Source organism: Acanthopagrus latus, chromosome 1 (assembly GCF_904848185.1).
Source record: "Acanthopagrus latus isolate v.2019 chromosome 1, fAcaLat1.1, whole genome shotgun sequence".
Classification (NCBI taxonomy): domain Eukaryota; kingdom Metazoa; phylum Chordata; class Actinopteri; order Spariformes; family Sparidae; genus Acanthopagrus; species Acanthopagrus latus.
The window spans coordinates 6,643,331-6,669,521 of NC_051039.1; the positions used below are offsets into that span (position 1 = coordinate 6,643,331).

Sequence of the window (26,191 nt, forward strand, 5' to 3'; positions counted from 1 at the left end):
GCCTGTGTGAGAGGAAGTACCTCTCCATACCACCAGGAGGCAGAAGTCTGTATTTGTCAGGATATACAAACTGTTGCTATGATTAAACTTCATTTGCCATTATTTTCAGACCATTCTTGCTACTACAGCCATTTGTAATCAAGAATATATCTGATTAAAAAAAGCTGGAAATGGCACGGGGGAAGAGGGGAATATACAGTGCCCTGACATGTTGATGTTTAGCAAATATATTTATCATTTTCTACACACTGGGTAATAGCCACTAAAACCAAAGTACAGTTGAGGCTGACTGGGATGTTTTCACCAAAGGTTCATCCAATAGTTGTACAGACATTTCAAAAATAGACAAAAGAGTCAAACTCATGGCGGCACGAGAGGAAAAGTCAAGGGATCCCCAACATTTGCAGAATTCATCATCTGTTGGATTTCACTGTAATCCATTTTAGAGTTACTGAGACATTTCAATCCAAGCCGAACAACCAGCAAACACTGCCATCCATTGAGCCACACTGTGACATAAGACAATTAATTTCTACCCTTTCCTCATTGTGAAATGTTGTTTTAGCTCTTTAGGCCTCAGTGAAACAATAACAAGGTAAAAACCCTAAACCAGTCATGACTCACAGTAGACAACATAAGGGGGCCAAAATGGTTTGCAACCTCTGTTGATGGAGCAATACAAACATCCAGCCACATTCCAAGATATACACACTAGTAACAACCAACATATAAATATTAAAAAGAAAATCAGCAAGCTGCATTTATCACTCAATATTTATCCCTTACCCTGTATTTGGGACCACAATGAGTTTTAAGTTTGTGCCATTAATCACTGGGTAGAATAAATATCACATTTTCAAAAAATTGACATCTCATTTGTTAATGTGACTGTGAAATTGATTACAGTGACCACTCCTTATCTGTGCTCTCTGTTTTAGGTATGTGTGTGTGTGGACGGGAGTGTATTACATATTCCTCTGAGCACCTGATTCAGATAGTAGTAAGTCTCAGCTTCCTGCAGGTAGAGTGAGTGCTTCTCATTAGGAGGAAGACCTGCCAACATCTCATAGAAGATGTGATAGTTCCTCTCCGATTTGGCCTGTGGATGGAAACACACACGCACACTCACATGTCATACATAAATCAACGTCACACACATTCGATACATATTCAAAGATTTTGATCTGTGGCGGCGCTTGAACTGAAATGAAATACTGCAGCGGAAAAGACGTGGAGGATGAATGACTGATGAAGGGACAGAGTGCAACATGTTTGACACCTCATGCTACCTCTGCCTCTACAATCTCCTCTTTCTCACCATGACTCAGTGGTAAGAAGACTCCAACCTGACCTGCTTTGTGTGTGTGTGCGTGTGTCTGAGTCCATGTGTGTGAGTTTTTTCACCTGAAAGACAATGCGGGACTTCTCCAACAGGTACTGAGACGTTATGGCACCGCTGATTACACCCCTTGCAGACCACACACACACAAACACACACACACACACACACACACACACACACACACACACACACACACACACAAGTCCGAGTTAAGTAACAGGTCATGCATGTGTAATGTGCTCAGAGCTTCTCTTTCACAGTTCTAGCAGAAGATCAGCTACTCATCTAACTGTGTTACTGGGACATGTCAGCATATTCTCCACTTAGCCCACTTTGTGTGTGTGTGTGTGTGTCCTCAGGCATGCAGACAAGTGTGACCAGAAGCCTATTCAGAGTCAAGCTAACGTACAAACTGCTTGTTAGCTTTTCAAGGGTTTGGATTTGTCCCAGAGAAACGCTCATTATGTACTCTTGTTGTAGACAAATAAAATGTCTGATCAGATTTAAATGGGAATATTTAATACATAAACTATGGCAGCTCATTACTATAGCAAGTAGCCTGGTGAAATGGGATTAAATAAAGTGAATACCCAGGTGCATTTTTACACTTTCCAGGATATAGAAATAGAAATCATTTATGTTATAATTAACTACAGTTTTTACATTGCTGCATATCAGGCAACATAGGCACAGACACTAATATATCTGTGATAGGCCAATATCGGTTGATTTTATTGCCCAACCAATATATTTGTCAGGCTCTAAAAATAATGTCTGTTGTCTCAATTTCTGCGATATCAAGGTCGATGGGATTTTATTCCAACTCAGTTTGGTTTCAAAAGTTCTTAACAACATTGGTAGAGATCGTTGCTACTCACTCCTCCATGTAGATCTGCGTGTATTTGCCAAAGCGTGAAGAGTTGTCATTGCGCACTGTTTTGGCATTCCCGAAAGACTCCAACAGGGGTGTGGCCTCTAAGATCTGACCAATCACCATAGACATTAATGTTACCATGGCAACCTTCGATAAGAGTTGTGATTTTCTTGAGAACTAAAAAGCAGAATCCTTACCTCAATCTGATGAGCGATGGTAGAGAAGAAGGGAGAGCAATAACAGTATCAGTTTAGATGACCACAGTGTATTTGCCAACATGCGTGTAGATAATATACAGCATATCTACCTGTTGTGGGACGTTGGATTTGTGATGTATGGCTGTCAGGTAACGCAGGATCAGTTTAGTTGCTTCAGTCTTTCCTGACCCGCTTTCTCCGCTGTAATTACACAAACAGTTCACTTGAATCTTTTACAACACTTGTTTTTTTTTATTATAAAGAAGATGTTGCACATTGTGGGACAAGTGACAAAAATATTTTACAAATTGTTGTTTTTTTAAGTAATCGACCCGTGTTCCAGAAATATCCAATGAAGTTATCATGCTAATCAGCTAATCTTGAGCTGTCCTAGTCTAAACAACTAGCTTCACAGCTAACTGGGTCAATTAGCTAAGCGCAGCTCCAGTTAGCAGCAGTTAGCGGTACTGTGATGATATGCTGTTCCCTATTTGCTTTGAGACCTTTAAACACTAAACAAATAGCACTTCTCTGTTTAAAAGACAGTATCTTAGGGTTTTGTCGAAGTGTTGCTGGGTCTCATACCTGATCACAATACACTGGTCCTTTTTGGCATCCATCATGGTGGTATATGAGATATTAGCAATGGCAAAAAGATGACTGCAACACAACAGAACATTTTTAATTAAGTAAAACATTTGTATGCTCACTGCTTGTGTGTTTGTGTGTGTGAGTGACTGTGTGTGGATGTGAAGTGGTGGTGAATTCCATAACCAAACTCTCCCTTGGCAACCAACCAACAGCAGTGTAACAAGAGCCTCTTGCTAACACCTGAGAGTGCTGGCATTTACACCTCTATTTACCTCCGAACTGTGTCTCAGAGCACAGCTAACAACATATGTAGACAGATGTAGTACAACAGAACAATCACGCACAGGAACACATAGACTCAAAGGTTACAGTTAAAGGTTGAATTTTTAATCGTGGCGCATCAAGTTCACTTTGCTAACAACCCCTCACAACACATCCACTGTGATATATATCTACATCAAGGTTATTAAATGCCTGATAGAGAAGGTGACCTTGACTCTCTGCTCCTGAGGAGAGAACTATTTTGAATGTATCTACTGGGTATTCTCACACCAAGAGGTCAGAGTTAGGATTTTGGTATCAGGCCATTTTTGTGATGTTGATTTGCTCAGGGCAACATCAGACTCTCTGTGGATTTGATCAGATCAGTATGGTGATGTCATAAACAATGCCATTTACTTTGATTTGTGTACATGGGTTTATTCCATATGTATGATTTCTCCTTAGCTGGATATATATAATTCCTGTCCCTAAGTGTTAAAGGGAAATCAGGAGTTAGATCTGGGTTGATAGTATGATCTAATTAATGTGTGCTGTGAAGACCTTAGCTATTATTCTTTGCATTACATGTACTTGTGCTTTTTTCTTAGCATTTTCTTTGTATGTAAAACAACCTTTGTGTTATTTATGGGTTTTATTATTCACTGGTATCATGTGACTATTATATGACCAGAGTTTGTGAATTTAAACAAACTGTCTCTCTATATATAGGTAAGTCTGAAAAGGAGAATTAGCTTGGAATGTCCCTTGTAGATGTGCCAATAACTTTCACTTAAGAGGGCTATAGTGTGTGGTAGGGATGCACAAAAATGGATAAAAATTACATGGCAACATTTTTGTTTTGTGCGATAAATATTGTCATATGAAAGAAATACTGAAGTTTTCACCGGATTAAGTTGAGTAGCTCTACTTGGAAGAATTTAATCATTCTAGAGTGCCTGAGATGATTTTGTAGGGGAGTGCATCTTATCAAACAACCAAAATAAGATCTGCTTTGTTTGATAAATCGATCAAGAATAATTGGTGGTTTTGCTGTGAATGCAGAGCCTGCATGTCACTCATGAAACAAACTCTGATGTTTCCAAGAACCATTAAATTGGACAAAATTATGTAATATCAGACTTCCACTGTAGATTAAACATGAAAAGTTTAAAAGTGTGCAAAATTCCCCTTTGTATCAAACAGCAAAAAAGTCGTAGCATTACTCATTTGAGTTCATTCAGCTTTACATTACACGTCCTGTGATGTGAAGATTGCATATGTGCAAAAATCAATGTTGATGATGAAACAATATATTGTGCATCTGTAGTGTGGCATATTTTTTGTGTTAAAGTTAAATGTTAGAAAGTTTTGTTTGTATATTCTGTTCAAAACTGGACAGCTTACATCCAAGCTGCGCCACCATTTAAGTACTATTATCTTAAGATTAAAATCTTTAGAATTTTTCAATCTGCTTTTGAACCTGGAGAGCTTTTAAAACACACATAGTGAGAGACAGTGATCGGATGGTTAGGGAAAATATGTTTTCATTCACATCAATGCCATAGATGCAAAATAAAAGGGGAGAATATCAAGAATGACTTGTATTGCTATGTTGAAATCTTCTAGAAAGTACTTTCGCTGGAGCCTTGCTATCATGAACTTTTTCTTGATAGGTTCGGACGATTTTTTCACCTACCTGCTTGAACCTGCTTGACTGAAAACATAACCTCACATGGAAGGAAGGAAAAGGAGGAAAAAAGTTCAGGGACTAACTGCCCAGGTCTAACACAAACACGAACACACTCCCAGGCCTTACGGAGGGTTGTCGCTCAAGCCGCGGCCTGCATACTGAAGCACCATGTCTGTCCCATAAATGTTGAGCAACTTGTAGGGATTCACGGACACAAGGATGCTGCCTATGTAGGTCTGTGTGGCAGAATAAAATAGAGAGAAAGGACAAGATGGAGTGTGGATGTAGCAAGGAGTGTCCATGACATTTGATGATATTAGTTATTCAGTTTGCATATGAAAAATGAAGCTTACATATACAAGCTCCTGATCGTAGCGCTTCTTCAGGTTCATCAGAACCGTGGTCTCATTCAGCTCACTGAAATTAAACACAGAGGAAATTAAACACACATTTACAGAGCACATATTGTCACACTGGAGCAGGATTCCCACACTCACTTTGACATCCAAAATTAATTACTTTTCAATGACACCCAAGATCTCTGTAAGAACTGATAAAATTATGTGAAGTCAAAATCAGGCATCAGAGAGAGTTTCTACTCGGGTGCATGTCAGGAAATGATTACGGATTAATTTCTTTCAAACTGCTGTTGAAATAACACAAATATCTATCTATCTGCGGGGGATTCCTCAGGATGTGAAGTGATGATCATTCGACAGAGATCTGCTTGGGTGTTGCATTTTAATACAATATTCATATACTTAACATACTTAATGCTGGGGATTTATTTCTGAACTCTACAGTTTTTCAAGGATTTTAAAAGCCTACAGGCATGCTGACACACGCACATGCACATACACACATGAAAAACCAAAAATTAATTCTTCAAGAAACTAAAAGGATAGGCATTGGAATGAGCTGTGCTGCTCTAAGATGGTGCAACAAAATGCGTGTAAGTATGTGGCTTGAATGAATGAGCTGTGAGGCTTTTTGCTAATACTGGATTCTGCTTACGGCAGCTGTGTCATGTCCTCCATTCCCTCAGCCCAACGTTTCACTCTGTGGCCTGCTGTGGGCATGCTTAGGATGGAGTAGATCTGGACACACACATAATGGTTTGTAATCAGTCCAACATTGTCATGCAACATTGTCAAAGCTCGAGGGATATCGTCATTACTTGATGCAGAGTTGACATAATATCTAGAAAAAAACTTAGGAATAAACACATGAATTAATACATTTAGCTACCTTGTCATACCAGCTTTGACCAGGTACTCTCTGTATGTCAGGAGTCCAGTCTGTGTCCTGAGGCTTTCCATCCACAAATCGAGGTGTGGGTGAATATCCTTCTAACACCCCATCTTCTCTGTACATGGACCATTTTGACAAATTTTGGACTGTCCCATGTGGTAAAACTCTTTCAGCTGCCCAAACATCTTCCTCTCCTTCCCCTCCTCCTCGGGCATTCCTGGCCCAGTGTCCTGAGCGTGGCCCATAGGGAGGAACAACAGCATAGCAATCATCCTTTCCCTGCAGGCCTGTTGGCACCCTGTATGAGGCATAGCGAAGATGCTGGTTTTGGATGGCTTCAGACAGGCTTGGGTTGTGGAACCGACGAGTGAGAAGAGAGCCATCCGGCAGTCTGTGGAGCAAGGGATGATTCTCTTCAATTAAAAAATATATCACAGGGTATACAACATTGACCAAGAACAGAATTTTTTGGGGTGGAATTTTGTCATTGAGGAATAAATTCCAATTCATGCTGCTTTCCCAGAGGACTAAGAACCTTTAGATTCAGGAACCATGACTGCATTTCTACTGGAATAGATGGAATATCGCAGATTTTTTTAAAGTTGAACACCTCTGCAACTTGTGTACCACTTGTGTACTGCATCATTCATAAAACAAGGACTGTAATACCCCAGTATTAATATCAGGATAAGGACATATCTTTGTGTTTACTGAAAAAAACCTTTCTTGCTGCCTTCACAATGAGCAAGATAAAGCACATAATGTGAAAGACAAGCATTAAAGAGAAAGATGGTAGGGAAAGGGAGTTGATGAGAGAGAGAGAGAGAAAGAGAGAGAGAGACAGAGAGACAGAGAGAGAGAGAGAGAGAGAGAGAGAGAGAGAGAGAGAGAGAGAGCAGAGTGAGGGGAGCACAAAGTGAATGACAAGAAATATACTTCTGTTTGCAGATCACTTTGTTAAATTCTATGGCAGAAATGAATAGCCATCAAAACTGGTTGTCTCATTTGATGATTGGGAGATTCCAGTTTCTATATCAAACTCAAACCTCAGAGTCATGCAAGTATTGTCAGTTAGTTGTGTGTAAATTGCCAACAGGAATGCAAAAGGGGACTTTAAGTGATTTAGTTTAGTTTCTGAGTTTAGCTTCTCTTCCCCCTTAGTTCCTGGAACTATTTGTCCAAACAGCTAATGGTTTATTTTTCTGTAGCAAAATGTTAATAATAGGCATGATTTCTCCAAAGGTTACTCTGTGCCACACCTAGACAAACCAATTAGGTAATTCTCTGTCCTAGTATAGCTCCCTACCTGTAACGGACACCTTGGAGCTCCTCCTTCTGCAGTGCAGAGGCAAGGTTGGGAGGGCTGGGTTTGGGTGCCCCGGACAGTACAGAGTTCTCTGACAGGTGATAGAGACCTGTGGACCGCATTGCCCTGTTTTGCCTCAAAGCAGAGGAGAGGTTGGGCTTTTGGCCAGGGATAACCAAGGTACCATCAGGGAGCCGATATGATGCATTACGAAGGTTCTCATTTGTAAGAGCCTGCAGGGCAAGGTACAAGGTCATTATTTAAGGCTATAATTAAAATTTGCCAAATTATACAAATCATTGATATCAAACTTTATATTTCAAGTCTAAAACACTGTTTGATTTTCAAACAAACAGAGACCATGTTAGTGAAAAAAGAGTCAATTAAATAAACAGGTTCTGGAGTGAAGACAAATAAAGGGACATTTACACACTTTAGACAGGTCGGGAGCAAGTGGTTTCCTTGGGTCAATGATGATAGTTCCATCAGGCAGGGTGTAGGACACACCCTTTAGATAGGGATTCTGCAGGGCTGCTGCCAGGTTGGGGCTCTTTGGTTTCCTTGGGTCCACTATAATAGTGCCATCTGGGAGTGTGTATGAAGCTCCTTTCAAGGCTGGGTTACTGAGGGCCTGAGGATTAAAAGCTGTTTTTAGTTAAAGTAAGGTTAAACAACTGTAGTTCCATTAATTGACAGAAGAAATAAAGCAGCAGCTTACTAATTATTATAAGCATAAAAAGGTCTGCATCAATTAAGGAAGGATAGAGTAATAGACTAACACTCACAAAAAAGCAACAAGTGGTGTGAAAATAATCAGAAACAGAAACAGAAACAAAGAGCTTGAATCAATAGCTAACCTTAGCGAGGTTTGGTGAAATAGGTATATTGGGGTCTTGAACCCCTTCAGGTAGTGTGAAGGATGCGCTCCTCAGAGCAGAGTTTTGAAGAGCACTGGAGAGATTTGGAGAAACCGGTTTCCGTGGATCTATGATGATAGTACCATCGGGCAAGGTGTAAGATGCACTTTTCAGATATGGGTTCTGAAGAGCTGCTGCAAGGTTCGGGGACTTATTTTTGGGTTCAATCACAATGGTTCCATCAGGGAGAGAATAGGAGGCTTCCCGCAGAGCTGGGTTAGTAAGGGCCTTAGCCAGGTTTGGGGAAATAGGTTGCTGAATGAGCACAGACAACAGAGAAGTAAAAAATATTAGTCAACTTCAACTTATACATTTTAATAACAGTAGTGAGAGAGAAAAAGGGAATACAATAAAACACTTTGAAAAAAGAATCATGAGTCATGGGTTACTTGCTGTCTAGGGTCTACAATGGTGCCATCAGGGAGAGTATATGAAGCAGTCTTGACATTCTGATTCTGAAGAGCTCTGGAGAGGTTGGGAGACATGGGCTTCTGGGGTGCTCGTGGGTCCTGTGTAGGTAGGGGTGGGGAGCAATATAGAAGAGCAGAACTGTAATAAAACAATTGTTGTTGTTCCATATTTACACAGTTATACATCACAGGTTGTATTGTTGTTTTGACAACTTTCTTTTATACCTACCCTGATAACTGATCCATCAGGTAAGATGTATGAGGCTCCACGGACTTGCTGGTTCTGCAAGGCATTGCCAAGCAATGGGGACGAACGTGACTCTGCATATGGTGACACCAAGGTTCCATCTGGCAGCCGGTATGATGCCTGCATCAGCTGTGGATTTTGTAAGGCACTTCCTAACATTGGGGAAGTGGGTTGTGGGGGTCCATATGGGGACCGCCTGAGTTGCATAGGTGTCTGATAGGATGCTTGGCGGAGGCTTGGGTTCTGCTGAAGAGCACTGTTGAGCTGAGGTCCAGCTGGTGCATAAGGGTTACGGCGCTGCATCATTGGGGATCTTAGAGATGAGACATTCCGCAAACCAGACCGGTTCTGTAGGGCATCATGAAGCAGTGGCGCTGGGCCAGGCTCAGATATATAATCATATGGAGTAACAACAGTTGGTCCATATGGCGAACGGAGCTGTGGAGTCTGATAAGAAGCCACACCTCTAAGTGCTTGACCATGTCTCATCGCTCCAGAGAGCATTGGAGATGAAGGTACAGATGGGGCATATGGAGACTGAGGCCTTTGAAAAGGAGATGCATAGGAGGCTCCTCTCACTGCCTGGTTTTGCAAAGCTCCAGAAAGCATTGGGGAAGAAGGGGGCAAAGGCTGTTCATAAGGGGACATTGGCCTCTGCAGTGTGGAAACATAGGATGCATCCCGTATGGCCTGGTTTTGGATTGCTCCAGAAAGCATTGGGGAAGAAGGGGGCAAAGGCTGCTCATAAAGGGACATTGGTCTCTGCAGTGAGGAAACATAGGATGCATCCCTTATGGCCTGGTTTTGCATTGCTCCAGAAAGCATTGGGGAAGAAGGGGGCAAAGGCTGTTCATAGGGGGACATTGGCCTCTGCAGTGAGGAGACATAGGATGCGTCCCGTATGGCCTGGTTTTGCATTGCTCCAGAAAGCAAGGGGGAGGAGGGAACATAATGTTCTACATATTCAGCAGTCAGCTCACCCCCGCCTACCACCTGGGCTGGCTCAGGGCCAAGGGGGGAAGAGAAAGAGGCTTGTCGAATAGCCTGATTCTGCAAAGCACCAGATAACATAGGAGAAGAGGGGGCAACAAACTGATGTGTCTGCTCAGTATAAGGATCAGTATAGGAACTGGAGACATAGGCCTCTGATGCATAAGTGGGTTGATGGGCAACTCGAGGGGACAGAAGTGGGGACGACTGACGAGAAAGTCGTGGAGACAAGCGTGGAGATGCAGGATATGACATGTGTTTAAGGGAGGGCTGCGGAGAAGCTGGAGGCATCCTTCTTATAGACTGCTGGACCATGAGGGGACGACCTCGGGCTATAGGACGAGGATGAAATCTGCCAGATTCTCTCCTCCCCAGCGGAGCACGATGGACCATCTGAGGAGAGTGAAAAGGGGAGGAATGGAGGGAATCCACTGTGAGAACAGATGACCTATTGCTTCGTATGGAGGATGCACGGAATGGACGTACATTTTGGGTGGGTGGGGGAACTGGGCGCCCTCTAAGACCCATAGGGGAGGGCCTGACTGTACCTAAGGGCACATTTCCTCCCCTCCTAGGCCGGACCAATGGTGTGGGGTCCCTAAGCAGTCGAGTTGAGCGGCGAGAGAGGGTAGGAGATAATGGGGCAGGTCGGGGACCTGCAGGGGATAGACTGCGGCGAGACGGGGAGGGAGAGGGAGATGGTCTTCTACTGAGCTGTGGAGAAAGAGGGGGAGATGCATGACCAGGGGAGAGGGAAGGGGAGACTGGCCCACGCATCTTTCTTCCTCCAAACGGGCTACGGGCTGGACTAACAGAGGGTGGGGGACTTCGCCTTCTCATGGAAGCACGGGGTGAGGAAGGTGGAGAATGTTGTCTCATTGATGCTCTTGGTGAGGGTGGAGGACTTCGCTGGATCATGGAGGCACGGGGAGAGTGACGGGGTGAGGGACCGCGAGCTAGTGGAGACGGTGATCTCTGAGGTTGCATTCTACGATGGGCAAGGGGGGAAGCCATAGGGGAGGAAGGAGGTGAAATCCGTCTCGACATGACTGAGGGGGGCCTTTGGGCATTAATGAACCCACTCCTCATGGACGGTTGTGGGGATGGGCTGCGCCTCTGTGGAAGCATAGGAGAAGGTACAGGGGAAGCCATGGCAGAGGGATGGCGTTGCATCTGTGGGGAGGGCATGATGACAGAGCGCCGGGATGGAGTAGGAGAGGGCTGCATGCGCCTTGCTGGAAGGGGGGACATACTTGCTTGCTTGATAATCATGGCAGTTGGAGTAGGAATCGGCACTTGGCCATAACCCTGTTGCTGTGACATCATCATTGGGTCTGCCATCATCTGTTGCTGGAAAACACAACAAAATAATGTTTAATATATTTTAAATGGAAACACCTTAGAGAGTAAAACATGTGGTGAAAATACAAAAATAGTGCTGAAAATAGGATATAGGCTGACAATTTAGGGTAACATTAATATGTTATGAAAAACAAGATCTACAGGTGAATGTTTTGTGGATCACATATCAAGGATACAATTCAATTTAGCATGCACCGAAACTGCAAAGTGAAATTCTGTTCCTAACTAAAAAACAATACTAATTGTAAAAACTGCAAGTTAGTTGATAGAGACTCCTTAAAAAGGAATGTCAATCAACATGGAGTTTACAATGAGAATCAGGTTGAAGTTGCCAGATTTTCCCTTCTGTGAAACTCATGTACTACAGACTATAGGTACGTATAATCAATGAAACAAAAAAGCTAGATTTACCTGAGGTGAAAACATTTGTGGAGACATTGTCTGTTGCTGTGGCAACAACATCTGCTCATGTGGTGACATCATTTGGTGTGACATCATCTGCTGCTGTGGTGACATCGATTGCTGGGGTGTCATCTGCTGCTGTGGTAACATCATTTGTTGCTGCGGTGACATAATCTGTGATGGCATCATCTGGCCGGACATAGTTTGTTCATGTAACATCATTTGGTGCTGTTGTGACATCATTTGATGCTGTTGTGGCATCATTTGCTGCTGTTGTGACATCATTTGTTGCTGTGGTGACATCACATGTTGCTGTGGTGACATCACATGTTGCTGTGGTGGTATTGCCAGTGAGGGCATCATAGATTGCTGTTGAGACAACATCATTTGTTCTTGAGGAGACATCATCATTTGTTGTTGCGGTGGCATTCCCATTTGTTGCTGTAATGACATCATGTCACCAAATTGACTGGGTGCAAGAGGAATCTGATCTTCATACTGGATTTCTGACATGTCTTCAAATTCTGGATCAGGTGGCAAAGTAGGTGGAGGGGGCAGGGGTACATCCAGACGCTCTTTTCCAAATAGCCGCACTTGAGGTCTAGGAACTCTAAAGGTCATCTCTCCTCCCTGAACTCCACCAGTATCATCACCATATTGATTCAACTGGTCTGCATACTGGTCCCCATACAGGCCCTGTACCTGATCCATCCCTTGCCCTCCAAAGCCAAAGACCTGTTGGGCTCCTGATTGGAATCCAATGGCCTGCTGGGAGCTGTTGTCTTGGTAGGGCATGCCAGCATCAGTATAACTTAATTGATAGTCTGTTGGAAATCCCCCTTGCATTCCCATCGTTGCTGCGTAAGGGTTCTCATAATAATCTGCCTGTCCATTATCAAGGTAACCCCCTTGTCCTTCATTGTAGTAAACTCCTTGACTATTTTCATCGTAGTAAACCTGAGCCTGAGGGTCAAGGAATCCATCCACCTCTCCTCCATACATATGGCCCTCACCCATTAGTGCGTAGAAGTCAAGATCTTCATCATCATAAATTGCCTGTTGTTGTTGATAACCATAGTAATCAGCTTCCTGGTTGTTATAGTAGCCCTGGGCAGAGGAATAAGGGTCATAGTATTCCCCCATGTCCTCATCATAAAGACCACCTTCATAATATTCTGCATTTGGATCATAAAATCCTTCTTCCTCGTAGTAACCCAGGTCTTGATAGTCTGCTGCCCCTGCTCCATTGTCATAGAAACCAAACTGACTCTGGCCTCCATATGCTGCAGTTGCCTCATCTCCATAACCATCATCATAGCCTCCATAACCTTTGTGGCGGACTGAATGTCGCTGGTCATATCCATAAGCATCCTCCTCATGCTCATAACCATCATTATGGTAACCATTGTGATAACCTCTGGAGCTGGCCTGTCGGCTATGCGCTCTGCGCCCACCCCAGCCATGGTGACCTGCATTTCCTCGCATTTTAGTGGACAGGAAGCGTTTGGTAAGCCAGTTAGTTGCGGCGGCAACCTTACCCAGCAACACACTTCTGTTCTTGAAGTCGTCAGATGGCCCGTCACCAACTTTTTTACTAAATAAGCCTTTGAAGAAGCCCCCCTTCCTCTCATTTGATTGTCCCCCACCTCCCAGACGAAGCAACATATAGGTTGGCTTTTTCCCACCATTTGCTGCCGCCTTTTCTTTGGCCTCTTTCTCCTTTTTCCTCTTTTTGCTGCCCTTAAACCTCATCATGAATCGAGAGGTGTTTTTCAGTATGGACTTGCGGCGTTTCTTCTTAGCAAGACGGTTCTTTCTCTTTCCTAAACCCAGGAACAAACGTGATGTACTTTTCAGCTTCTTTCTGCTGTTCCTGCGCCTCTTGAAACCAGAAAACTTCATGAACATCCGAGACATGTTCTTCAGACCTTTTTTGGGGATTTCCTTTATAGGAAGCTGAGGAGCTTCCTCTTTCTTTTTGCCTTTCTTCTTCTTTGCATCAGCATCAGATTTCCCTCCTTTATGGTGTCGGTCATCTTTAGATTTCTTTTTGGATTTGTAATCCTCTTCATACTCGTCATCCTCCTCTTCTTCCTCTTCATCCTCCTCATCTTCTGAGTATTCATCACGTCTAGATTTCCCCCCTTTCTTTCCCTTAGCCCCCTTGCCCCCCCGCCCCTTCCCTCTCCTGTCATCCTCTGAGTCTTCCTCTTCATCCTCCTCATCTTCACTTAATTCTTCATCCTCTTCTTCATCACTCAGAAGCTCCTCCTCTTCCTCCTCAGACTCCACTTTCTTACCCTTTCCTTTGTCTTTTCCTTTCTTTCCATCGTCTTTTCCCTTGGGTGGCTCCTCTTTTCCCTTCTTACCCCCTTTCTTGTCATCTTTCCCGGCTTTCTTATCATCCTTTCCACCTTTCTTATCATCCTTGCCAGGTTTCTTATCATCTTTTCCTCCCTTTTTATCATCCTTCCCTTTCTTTTCCTCCTCTTTCTTTTTCTCTGGTTCAGCTTTTGCACTCTTCTTTGCGTCCTTCTTGGCGTCTTTCTTGCCAGGCATTTTGATAAGTGGCTAGGAGCACACCATGCCCTCTCTTCAGGATTCAGTGCTGTAAACACACACATTTCATATCAAATGTTTGAAACACAGTACTACATTTTAAGTTCAGCATGAACAAAATATGATGTGATATATCAAGAAAATATGATCTGGAGTCTGACCTTTAAAAGATCCCTTGGGTTAGATATGCCTCGTTGACTTTGTACCAGCCCTATATGCAGGTTCAGTATCTGTGTGAGGACAGGTCCACCTGGCCAAAGCAGTTGTGCACTGCACAAATCTAGTCCCCATGAAGGCTCCTGTCCAGATATACATACCAGTAAGCAATCTTTAACTCACACCCCACATAGAGACAAATGTATACACACAGACTCTTAGGAACTGTGTTAAAATGTTTTAACAAAGATATTACGTCAGTGCCTATTTCTTTGCACCACAAACTGTTCTATACACATCAGTGATGTCTCAAACAAACAATTAATCCTACTACTAAATTATCTCCTACCCTCTGGATCTTGATCTGGAGTTCCACACCTGGAAGCTTTCTAAGCTCTATCTTGCTATTTGTGTAGTTCAACTCAGAATTCTTTAATTGAGAGAGCTCTGACTCTTATATGGTGTTACACAATTCCTATCAAGAGATTGCAAATCTCTTGCAATAATTGCCCAGCTCTACTGTAGTCCTTAAGGTCAAAGAGTTCAATGTGTCAGATCTCAAAACACATTATTTAATCTAATTCTGCTTGGGTATGTAAAGAATTGACTGCATAATCAAGCTCAAAGGAAATTATAACAAAAGAGATTTGTGCTGTGTTGGTTTTACTAATTTCCACACAGTGAGATCCCTGCAGCATTTGCTTTCTGTGAAACTGCATACAAACTGTAAAAACATGCAAACAAAATATGCAGCTGTTACTCCAGTTAAAGCTCTACCCTCTCTATGGCCCAGCCTTTATCTTGTAGAGTTGTAGTAAAAAGCAAACTTTTGTGGCAGCACACTCATTCATCCAGACAGCTCTCCATCATAATCACCTCCACATTCACCGACAAGCAGTACAGAAGAGCAAGTGTGGTGGTCCCCAGAATGTCTGCAGTCTTGAAATGTGTTGCGTCCTTGCAGGAGGTCCCTTCTTTAGTGGTTTAAAAAAAAAGAAAAGCTCCAAGACAAAGTCTTTAGGTCACACTCAGCTTCTTCCTTTGACCTACTCTGTCCTCTGTTGCTCACTACAACACATTCCCTCAGTCAACACAGCACTCTGCTCACATTGCCCTCCTCAGAGTGTGTGACAGCTAGTGTGTGTGTCTGTGAGCAAGTGTGTGTGTGCGAGGGGGGAAAGAGAGAAGGGCAGATGGGTTGCCTGTTTGTGTGTATGCGTGTGCGTTTGCATGAGCGTATATGTGTATGTGTTTGTGTGCATTTGAGGAGTTCCTTGTGGTGAGTCGTATAAGGAGTCTTAATTTGTCATCTGGCTCTACAGGTGAAACTTGAGAGCTGCGGGCAGCTGAGGGGGCGGGGCATAAATAATACAAAAGGTCGAGAGAAAGAGAAAGAGAGAGGGAGGAAAAGAGACGGACATGGGATGCAGAGGATAAGCCTGATTGGCAGTAAGAGCTCATCAAATCCACAAATATCCAACAATTAATAACCTGTAATTTCTGTACCATCACTGTATTACATGTAGTCAAACCATTAAAGCTACCTCACCTTAAATCTGCTCCTCCTCAATCTACTGTCACATGTGTGTGTGTGTATGAATGGGTGATGGATCATCAAATAAATATTATATTTAAACAACATCAGTATGAGCAATAGAGGCAGCCACCAACCTACTTGCACATATGTAACAGCAGGAGAAGGAGCAGAGGCAGGAGAGACACCCACTTGTTAGATATGTGACGTCTTCGCTCTGGGTATCAATAACAGAGGAATGACTCTCTAAAACACACACATACACACTCACACACACACACACAGACCCAGAGAGGATCAGTAACAGGGCTGTGATTATTAGTGCCATCAACCAAATTATTCCTCTTCCAGAAGGAAGGGGTCGGATTGCCAGAGCTGTCCTCTTACAGGGCTTAGGTGTTGGGTTGCCAGATCCTGATCTTTTGGTCTTGGTGTGTAAGTCTATCTGATCATTACCAACCAGCACTGAGCACATGTAGTGTGCATGTGTGTGAGTGTGCATGTGCTGCACTGTGTGTTTGTTCAGAGTTATGTCTTTGAGTGGGCGCACATGTGCATTAAAAAGACGGAAAGCGTGATGAAAGAGTATTTTCTCCTGGATTTCCCACGGTTTGTCTCTAACCGTACATCTGCCTTTGAAGCAGAATGAAAAGACCCTATCAAACGTGAAAAGCTCTGAGTTGCAGCCAGTCTCCCTCTTCCCAAAGCAATCACTGCTGGCAGGTGGTCCTCCATCTTTTGATAGAATTTGTAGAGAAGAGACAAAAACAGAGGAGCTGGGATGCGTGCCCGGAAGAGAAAGGCAGAGTTATGACAGAGGTGGACTTGATGAGGCTCATCAAACGCATTCAACTCCTGAGGGAGAGCAGTAGACCATCTTTGTCACTTTACTGACACACACACACACACACACACACACACACACACACACACACACACACACACACACACACACAGAGTAAGTAATCTGCTGCTATCTAGTGGACCAGTATTACACCTGCAGCACTATTAATAGTTTGCAGTTAGATGGATCAGGTAGGTTTACAGGCCTGCAGCTAGTGTAAGGCTCAACACAAATCAATTGCCTCATCATGTTGCATTGTTTTTAATGACTGAACGCAGTCTTGTAGGATATACATCAGGCAGTCTCACTCCAGGGTAAACATTTATCTTGAGGGAGAGAAGTAGATTAACCAAATCGTGCATGCAAACCGGATACTCTCCACAGTTTATGAGTTGACTGAAGGGGAGGGAGGAGATGTGTGGGTGGGTAGGTGAGTGCAACCCAAAAAAAACAAAACAAAAAAAACCCCAAACCATACCTTTCCTCCGGCACACCCCACATCAGAGTTGTGCTCACGTCACTGGAGCTCCGTAGTCACGTTTCCCCATCCTCATATAGGTCAAAAAGGACAGAAGAGAGAAAAACAAACAAACAAACAAACACAAATCCCGTTCACATTTTCGGAACCCTCAACCACTCACACAGTCCCTCACATCTGCTGCTCCTCTGGCGGGGCTCGAAGCAGCAAGCTTCGGTCAATAGAGAGGGAGAGTAGAGTAGAGTAGAGTAGGGTGGGTGGGGGGGAAAGTGTGCCACCGGGAACGGAGGATGAATATTTCACGACCGCTATTCTTCGGTGGCCGGCCGGGGGCTTGAGTTCCACACACTCCGGTGAGGACTGATGAGCACCGCGGGTGGGCACGGAGTCGGACATACACGGTGATACGCACTGGTAGTAGTTGTGGTAACGTTAAATAAACAACACGGGTAAACTTGAAGCAAATTAAGTTAATTAATTACCGTGTAAAATGTCAATATTAGCGCTTGTTCTCAGCCTCACAAACTGCCGTCGGTGACTAACGGCTGAGTGACGTAGCCTAGCTTAATTTGGTAGCTAGCTAGCGAAATAAGTTAAAGTACTCAGGTGAAATTGAGCGTTAACTTTAATGGGAAATAAGTTAGTTTTCCCTCCACTAACCTGACTGTCGTCGGGACTTTTGTGTGGTACAGGGTTTTGTTTTTTTGGTTTTTTTTTGACATTTCCTCTCGCCCCCCCACCCCGGACTGAACACGCTGTGGGAAACTGTGTCATGTTATGGCTCAGGGGGGTAAATGGAGCATAACAGATGAAGGTGAGAGCTACAACAGGAAAACGTACAGTTACCGTCTTCCTCCATCACGAGCAATGCTTCTGTTCCCCGCCAGATGGACCCGCCTGACAGCAAACAAAACAGCACAGAGCCACAAACTGCTGCATCTCCACTGGATCTCCTCCATAACCCAGACGACCTTGCCGTCTCCCCCACATGACCGGCTGCTATCAAAACAGGTTTTTGGCTTTGATATTGAACCAACTGTGGAGCGACACGATGCTACACCTCCTTGTGTCTTCCCACCTCCCCACCCCAAGAAAAAAATCAAGCCTTTGGGCTCGCTGGAGCTATTTTTAGAGCTGTTCACAAGACAGTGGCTCACATAGACTTCAACCGACATGCGTATGTGAAGTGTTTTTTGGGTTAACTTTTTTTTTTTTTTTTTGAATATCTGCATCTGCACAGCATCTTGGTCAGTGCAGGCTGCCTCAACAGCCTGCCAGCTTGTGTTCTTACCACAATCAGGGCTTTAATTTTCTGCCTGCTGACAGACACCAGGCTTCCTCGAACAGGTCTTTGAAAATGCAACTAGTGATGTGCAATTAAATCATCCAAAACTTAAGCTGCATCTGTCTGTCAGTCACCCAGTAAAATAGAAAACATTATTAGCACCCAGTTGAGACTCAGAAGAAAGCAAAAAGATCATGTTTCTGCTCAGAAAGCTATTTTAGATTAGATTAGATTGGAGCGTGTTTATTGTCCAAATTGGCAAATTGGTTTGCAACAGTAGTCAACACAACCAGTTAACACATCATCCTAAAAAGATTCAATACGTAGTGACATAACATATAACATTAGGAGGTCATCATAGAAATATACAGTGAGAAGTAAAATGAAAATGATAATAATAAAGCTCTAAGAGTGCATCAGTTTTTTGTTTAGTGCAATAGCAACTGAACCTACAGCTTGTTTAGTAACCCAGCAGCTGATGGAGCAAATTATCGAAAATATCCGTTTGATTTGGGCCGCTGAGGGAAAGAATACCACTTCCCTGATGGCAGGAGTCGAAACGCGACATGGAGAGATTGATGAGGGTCTGCCAAAATGGCCTTTGCCCTGTGAGTGGCTCTGGTTCGATAAACATGGCCATTATCATTCAAATTAATGCCGATGGTTTTTTGACAGTGTCTAACAACGTTTCCCAGTCTATTTTTGTTCACGTTGCTTAGTTTCCAGAACCAGCAGATCAGATTGTGAAAGATAAAAAAAAGAATGAATTTATTAAAGATGAATAAAACACATTTTTAAGAGTAATTCATCGACATTAAAACACCTCAGCTTGAAAACAGTCTCTGATTGGCCTTATTGCTGAAGCAGTCAGTGTTGGCCTCAAAAGTAAGTGTATCATCCAGGATGGTGCCAATGTACCTACACTGACTTACTGTCTCCACAGCTATTTTTCTGACTTTCCTGCATTTCTCTTCCTCTAGTTAATGAGTGGATCGTTTCTGCTTCTTCCAATATTCAGTTGGAACGCAAATAAATCTGGTCACAACTAGTAGACATGCAACCTGTTGACAAATACAGAGCTTCAGCAATTAAGAGGTTAATTGATCAGATGTCACATGATACATTGATAATCAATTAATCGGTTTCGGTATTTTGTTTTTAAGAAAGAAACGTCAATATTCTTCGATTGCAGCTTCTAAAAATGTGAATGTTTTCTGGCTTCTGTCCACTTCTGTGACAGTAACTGAATATTTCTGGGTTGTGGATAAAACAAGACATTTGTAGACGGCTTTGGGACACACCGTTTGACATTTTTCACATTTTCTGACATTTTTAGACCAAACAACAAATCTGTTAATTGAGAAAATAATCGACAGATTAATGGACATTGAAGATAAGCGTTAATTGCAACCTGAGGTGAATAAAAATAAGGTTGAGAATAACTCCATGAGGTGAATGATATCAGAAGGGTGTCACTCTCTTCCCTGCTGTGTGGTTCTCTCGTGGTTTGACAGAGCTGCAGGGTCGGAGATATTTTATTCTTGCCTGAACTATTTGAATTTTTTGAAACTAATGTTTCAGCCAAGAGTTGCTGCTAGAAATTGTTGCCTCCTTACAACAGTTTGCTCAGGGCCCTGAAACAGTAAATATCTGTAATGTCTGGCATGTTCCAAGGCCCCTGTCCAGCTCTGGGCTCTGTGAATCATTCAAGGAAAGTAATAGCTCCATCCTGCAGGCATAAGCTTGTTTTTTTGAATAACACAGCGAAACCTTGTTGCAGAAAGGTTGTAATGTTTTCTGCCGGAAAAATGTGTCAAGCTAGAGCTGCGTTTGTTTTTTGAGGAAAGAAGTATCAGAGGAGAATATGTGATATAAATAATAAATAGATAATTGGAACGAAGTGTTAAAATGTTACTTGAAAATAAACAGAGGGCAACCTGAAAATGCAAATTCGATCGAGGTGAATACAGAAAGTAGAGTAGAACCAGCTTACTGCTTCTGAGTTTGAGGCAGTCGTGAGCTTTCCCACTACCAGGCTCTGCTGGTCAGACAGCAGGCAGGAGATCAGAGAGCGGATCACCAACATTAGCTTTTTTCCAGAAGGAGTCAGCTGAGTCTGGAGCTGGAGCAGCTGCTCTGAGACACATGGTCTCTGCACAGGGTCAGAGGGTGACTGTAGAAAGCTCCTCCTGGGACTAAGAGACCTGTGCATGTGTGACACTGTCTGTGTGTTTAAGGTGGCAAGAATGATAAATTACAAATAGAGGGACAGATAGATAGATAGATAGATAGATAGATAGATAGATAGATAGATAGATAGATAGATAGATAGATAGATAGATGGATAGATAGAGAGCAGAGTGTTAGGAAGACAGAAAAGCAGCAGGGTACATCAATCCACATCCACTTTATAGAGGCTCCACCTGGATAGGCCGACTGCTGAGAGGCAAGACTGCTGAGTAGCGCGGGTCCTGCTGTGTGTCCATCAGTTTCAAATAATCCCTGCTGCTGCCGAAGTGTCCTTGAGTCACATGTTGAGCCCCTGCCTGCTCGGAGACACACCTAACTGCTGTTGAACTCCAAACTGCAGTGAATTTGTTCCTGTTCCTTACACAAAATGAGACTTCAGTGCATCTGTGTTTTATCCACAGCACAGATTCCGCCACCCAAACAGCTCAGCAGCGGTACAAGCATGGAGCCAACCTGCAGAACACCACCATTCCCACACCCACTCCAAGATGGATATGGTAAGGGTGTGTATTCTTATGTGTGTTAGTCTGTGTGTGTGTGTGTGTGTGTGTGTGTGTGTGTGTGTGTGTGTGTGTGTGTGTGTGTGTGTGTGTGTGTGTGTGTGTGTGTGTGTGTGTGAGGTTGTAAGGTTGAGTTGACATTGATGGATAGTCTGAGAGTGGATGAGAAGCTGGATGAATTTTTGAAGAGGAATGTACGCAGCAGATTGTGTTTATGTACTTACGTGGTGAATTACAGGAGCCTTACAGGGCAGAAATGTCAAATATTTGCATCGGGGAGAGTTTGATGAAGCCTCAAAGAAGAGACAGCAACACCAACTTTAGTTATATAAGTGACTCAATGAAAAAAACCCCATCATCAGCACCACAGCTTGACCAATACCAACACACGTAAAACAATGTATATGCAGATATATACATGTTTTTGGCAATGATCCCTCAACTAAGGTTATCAAGCACTTATGACAAAGATATGTAAGAGAGACAGGATGTTTTACAGTTTACCAGTCAACATTATTGTCAAAGTGACACCAGTTAAACACTTCACTGGGAATTTAATAATAACAGATTCTCAAGAATTTTTTTCTGCATAATAAGTATTCATAAAGTATAAATAAAGTATTGATATCAGCACATACTGGGCAACATATTGCTGATCAACCAACACAGATCAACCAACAAAACAGACACGGACAATGACATAACCTCCTTGGTGGAGGTCATTATATACAGATCATATACAATACAGCACACATCATATATAAAACACATGGCATGTGGTAATGCTGTTGCATATTCATAACATAAAAGTATCTCTTATGAAGTCTGGTTTCAGATTTTGAGGGCATAGGTAGAACACGGACTAGAATATGTTGCATATGTGCACAAAACATGGAAAATGTCTTATGCAGAACATATAAAGATGTGGTAATTAACATGTATAATACATGCTTGAAAAAAATGGACATACTGTAATGGGGGGGCTAATACAATATTCACTAAAATATTTACCGTCACATCAAAAATGTAAGTATATGCTCACCACTGTGATTATGAAGGTGAAAGATAAAATAATATAAACAAGTATTTCCACAGTTGGTCAAGATTTACTTATGTGACAGATGCTGATAGAATTCACATGGAGCCACATGAATTTTTTTCATCAAAATTCGTGCATTATTCCCCGAGAAATTAATGAAAATGCAGAATACCAAAATGTGTTTATTCTGTTCAGAGACCCATCCTCCATCCAAATATTGTGGAAATCTCTTAAGGAGTTTTTGTGTAAACCCACTGACCAGCCAACCAACAAACAAATGGACACGGATGAAAACACAACCTATTTAGTGTAGGTATAGAGAAGTATTCTTACAGATTGAGAAAAATGAAACATGAGCAGAAACTGTTTTGAATAGAGCAAGGTACAATGTACAGTCGTGACTGTCATCGGCAGATATAATGTACATTTTTAAAAAATCAATGCACACTTTACAAGGCTTTTAGTTCACACCAGGAGCTTATTGACGTGCTGTCGGCTTGGGGGAATAAATGAATTCATGAGTCATTTTGATTTGACATTGAGCATCCGGAGTCTTTGGAGAACATACTGAAAGTACAGTAGACGTGGCTTAACAGCAACATTTCTTTGATAGTTTTGCTGTTTTTTCAATGAAGGCCAACCTCCCATCATTGGATGGTATTTGAGACAGTGTTCTGAATGAATGTCAATATGACGTGAAAATGAAAGTTATACAAAGCAGCAGTATTTGCCTTCTCTGCAGTTTTTAGAAATTGGCTTCCATGTTATTTATCCACATATCAGACCAAATCTTCCACGATGCAAGAGTTTTTCTTTAAATGGCTTTTAATGATACAGCTTAAAGAATTTCTCTCTTCCTCCTGGGTGTTTGGAAAACACAGACAGATTTTCGCTTAGCGCTGCTTTAGATCTACTCTACTGTCGTGTATACGAGAGCAAAGGGGCAACTGAGATGAAATTATCGTGTTGTTTTCTACACAGCAGGTGATTGTTTGATCATCAGGAACCACTCGGTTCTGATATCATGCTTTCATGTTGGGATGGTGCTGTGGAATTGAGATAACACCTGTCTTGGCGCTCAAAAACACAGAAATTGAATTTATACGAAAGCTGATGATTTTCATAAGCCTATAAGATTGATTAATAACAATTCAAGAGCTAAGTCGGCCGTCATGTTTTGATACAAAGCAGAGACGGGACACCTGTGGCCTCCCACTTGGCATACTTGGTGGTTTGACTAATCGTGCTGCAATTTGAGACATTTATCCACATTATACACAATACGTGGAAGATGTACAGCAGTAATTTATCAAATTGCTTTCTCGCTCTCGGCATGCTGATGCATTGTGAGCAGCCAAGTTCAACACATTTATATTCAGCGGGGCTGACTTCAGCAGACCTCACAGAGTCTCACGCTGTGGAAAAGTCCAAACTAACTGTTCCTGTATGGTCTACAAAGATATTCTATAATCTATTTCTTCATAGACCACTTGAAATAAACTTGGCATTTTAACCTTAATGGGTGATGAATTTTAATGTGAAATTTAACATTCGGGTGAGTTTGGATTATTTTGTATTTAACACTAACAGCCTGCAGTAAAACAGCAAAGATATAATACTGTCCTCCGGTGCTGTTCATAAGCTCCTGCTTCACTGTGTAGACGCTGCAAATACCACACACAGATAAACAATTTTGTTTGGAAAAATATTTCAAACAAAAGTGAACCCTTTGCCAGAATTTGTGTTTTATAGGGGTCACACATGTTATATTGGATTGAATAATGTATCACCCAAAAGATATTGTACTCCATAGGCAGTCTATAAGAAGAAAAGGTTAAGTAAAGATTGAAAATCAATCCCCAGGAGGAGCTGGACATGGCTTGGGAGACGGATGATTGGGCTATCTTGCTTAGCCTGTTGCCATCACGACTTGCACCCAGATAAGCAGTGAAAGGATAGATAGAAATCAGTATAACGTTGGCATGATTTCCATGCTCTCTGCCCTTACATTTTGTGATTTTGAAGCCTCAGATTTTAGGTTATCACTGTAACAAATCTGGAGTGAGACCCAGAAGCAGAATCAGTGGGTAGGAGTAGTAGTGCGAAAGCAGGTTTTGATAGTCAAAAGGCAGGAAATAGGTCAACAACAGGTAGGCAGTCAGCGGAGGCAAAACAAGACCAGAAGGGATCGGGCAGGCAGCCAAAAGTCCAAAAAACTAGCTGGGTTCAAAGTCACTAACACAGGCAGGCGTTAGATACAAGAAACAAGGCTGCAGTAGACAACCTGGAAAATGAGGAGAATTACTGTGCAGGTGAAGTATATATAGAGCTGGGCAGATGGGGTAGTGAGTTTGCAAACAGGTCGAGGATCTGATGACTGGAAAAGGCTGGAGCACACTCTCACTGGGCAGCTGGTGGACAGGATGGAAGAGGAATGTCTGTCTAAGACTACAGCAGAGGGTGGCTGAAAATCGATATACAGGACATTTATTACTCTCCCTATATTGGCAAATACTGCAGCCTTAAAATGGAGGCATCACTGTAACAATTCTGGAGTGAGACCCAGAAGCATAGTCAGTAGGTAGGAGTGGTAAAAGAAAAGATTTTACTGGTCAAAAGGCAGGATAGGGGTCGGAAACAGGTAGGCAGTCAGCGGAGGCAAAAGCAACCAAGAGACCAGGCAGGCAGCCAAAAATCTAAAAACTAGCTGTGCTGTGCTCAAAGTCACTGAAGTCCACACACATTTTGGTTAGGTTTGGTAGAAACTGAAATTCTGTGGCTTTGTGAATGTGATGTTTGTCTAATTATTGAATCATTAATTTGATTCATCATTTTTCATGGAAATGCTAGTGCCAGAAGCTGCTTCGGTTTTAGCGTCCTGGTGTTTTGTGTGCAGGACGGCTATGATGTTGTTGGTGGCACATGGGTTATTCCTACTAATACTTTACTAAGAGATAAGTTTACCTAAAAATAAAAATTCAGTCACTATCTTTTCACCCTCGTGCCTATAGGCAGAAGTCAGGGGGTACATGGAGGTCTAGACTCCCATCCCTTGGAAAAAGAGATAACAATTTTAGGAGAATGCTGCAACACTGTTTTGCTGAGAGGCTCCAGATATGTTTTGTGGACCACAACATCTACCCTGTGTTTCCATCAGCATAAGGACGTGTAGATAATGACTGAATTTTCATTTTTAGTTAAACTCATGACTTTAGTGTAAGAGGCCCGTAGAGAGAAGTCCCACCCCTTTCAGTGCCTCACCCACTGGCCCTGCTTTTGGAAAAAATGTCCAGTTGTCAGTTGTGAGAGATGGATAAACGGTGGATCCTTTTTGAAATGTTTGATTAATTACAAGCACAGTGTTTTTCAATATAAAACATAATTTTGCAAGAAGGGAAAGTTGCAGTTTTTCTTGAAGATAGTAAAGTACGTTTAGTTTTATGCGATACTGCTCAGTGAACTGCATCCGTCATCTCTCACAATATACATCACTGATACCAACATGGCTGCCACCTTGATACCATGAGCCTGGCAGTTAATCAGAAGAATTAGTTGGTTCCAAAAGTGCAAAGATGCTTGACTGGCACTAAAAGGTTTCAGTTATGTGTTTTGGTGAATGTTAAATGAGTCGACTTCAACCGTGCAACTTATGGTGTGTGTATTCATTCCGATTTATTGTTTTCACAGTCAAGTAAATTTATCTTTT

The 26,191-nt window shown here is 42.5% G+C and overlaps 2 protein-coding genes across 21 annotated transcripts in view; one reads left to right on the forward strand and one right to left on the reverse strand.

Moving 5' to 3' along the window:
• The window catches only part of myo15ab (myosin XVAb), a 49,863-nt gene extending 31,474 nt beyond the window's left edge, over positions 1–18,389 (reverse strand). The window contains exons 1-19 of one of the 3 annotated variants that reach the window (XM_037115069.1): positions 18,252–18,386; positions 17,412–17,482; positions 14,561–14,698; positions 11,850–14,448; positions 9,069–11,426; positions 8,819–8,938; positions 8,370–8,684; positions 7,946–8,143; positions 7,513–7,745; positions 6,204–6,597; positions 5,970–6,052; positions 5,309–5,372; positions 5,082–5,191; positions 2,999–3,073; positions 2,524–2,614; positions 2,414–2,419; positions 2,221–2,324; positions 1,405–1,468; positions 986–1,099 (exon numbers count right to left, since the gene is read on the reverse strand). In XM_037115069.1, coding sequence (XP_036970964.1) covers positions 986–1,099; positions 1,405–1,468; positions 2,221–2,324; positions 2,414–2,419; positions 2,524–2,614; positions 2,999–3,073; positions 5,082–5,191; positions 5,309–5,372; positions 5,970–6,052; positions 6,204–6,597; positions 7,513–7,745; positions 7,946–8,143; positions 8,370–8,684; positions 8,819–8,938; positions 9,069–11,426; positions 11,850–14,399 — 6,879 coding nt within the window. In that variant the 5' untranslated portion in view covers positions 14,400–14,448; positions 14,561–14,698; positions 17,412–17,482; positions 18,252–18,386. Of the gene's footprint in view, positions 1–985; positions 1,100–1,404; positions 1,469–2,220; positions 2,325–2,413; positions 2,420–2,523; positions 2,615–2,998; positions 3,074–5,081; positions 5,192–5,308; positions 5,373–5,969; positions 6,053–6,203; positions 6,598–7,512; positions 7,746–7,945; positions 8,144–8,369; positions 8,685–8,818; positions 8,939–9,068; positions 11,427–11,849; positions 14,449–14,560; positions 14,699–15,431; positions 15,931–17,411; positions 17,483–18,251 lie in introns of those variants that run through there. The other 2 variants (XM_037115077.1, XM_037115062.1) reach the window with 2 other exon arrangements.
• Positions 17,679–26,191, forward strand: part of grin2ab (glutamate receptor, ionotropic, N-methyl D-aspartate 2A, b) — a 128,383-nt gene continuing 119,870 nt past the window's right edge. For 3 of the 18 annotated variants that reach the window (XM_037115224.1, XM_037115240.1, XM_037115136.1), the window contains exons 1-2: positions 18,300–18,422; positions 21,348–21,443. The gene's annotated coding sequence lies outside the window, so the exon portion shown is untranslated. Of the gene's footprint in view, positions 18,226–18,284; positions 18,423–18,452; positions 18,589–21,347; positions 21,450–26,191 lie in introns of those variants that run through there. The other 15 variants (XM_037115186.1, XM_037115204.1, XM_037115099.1 and 12 more) reach the window with 13 other exon arrangements.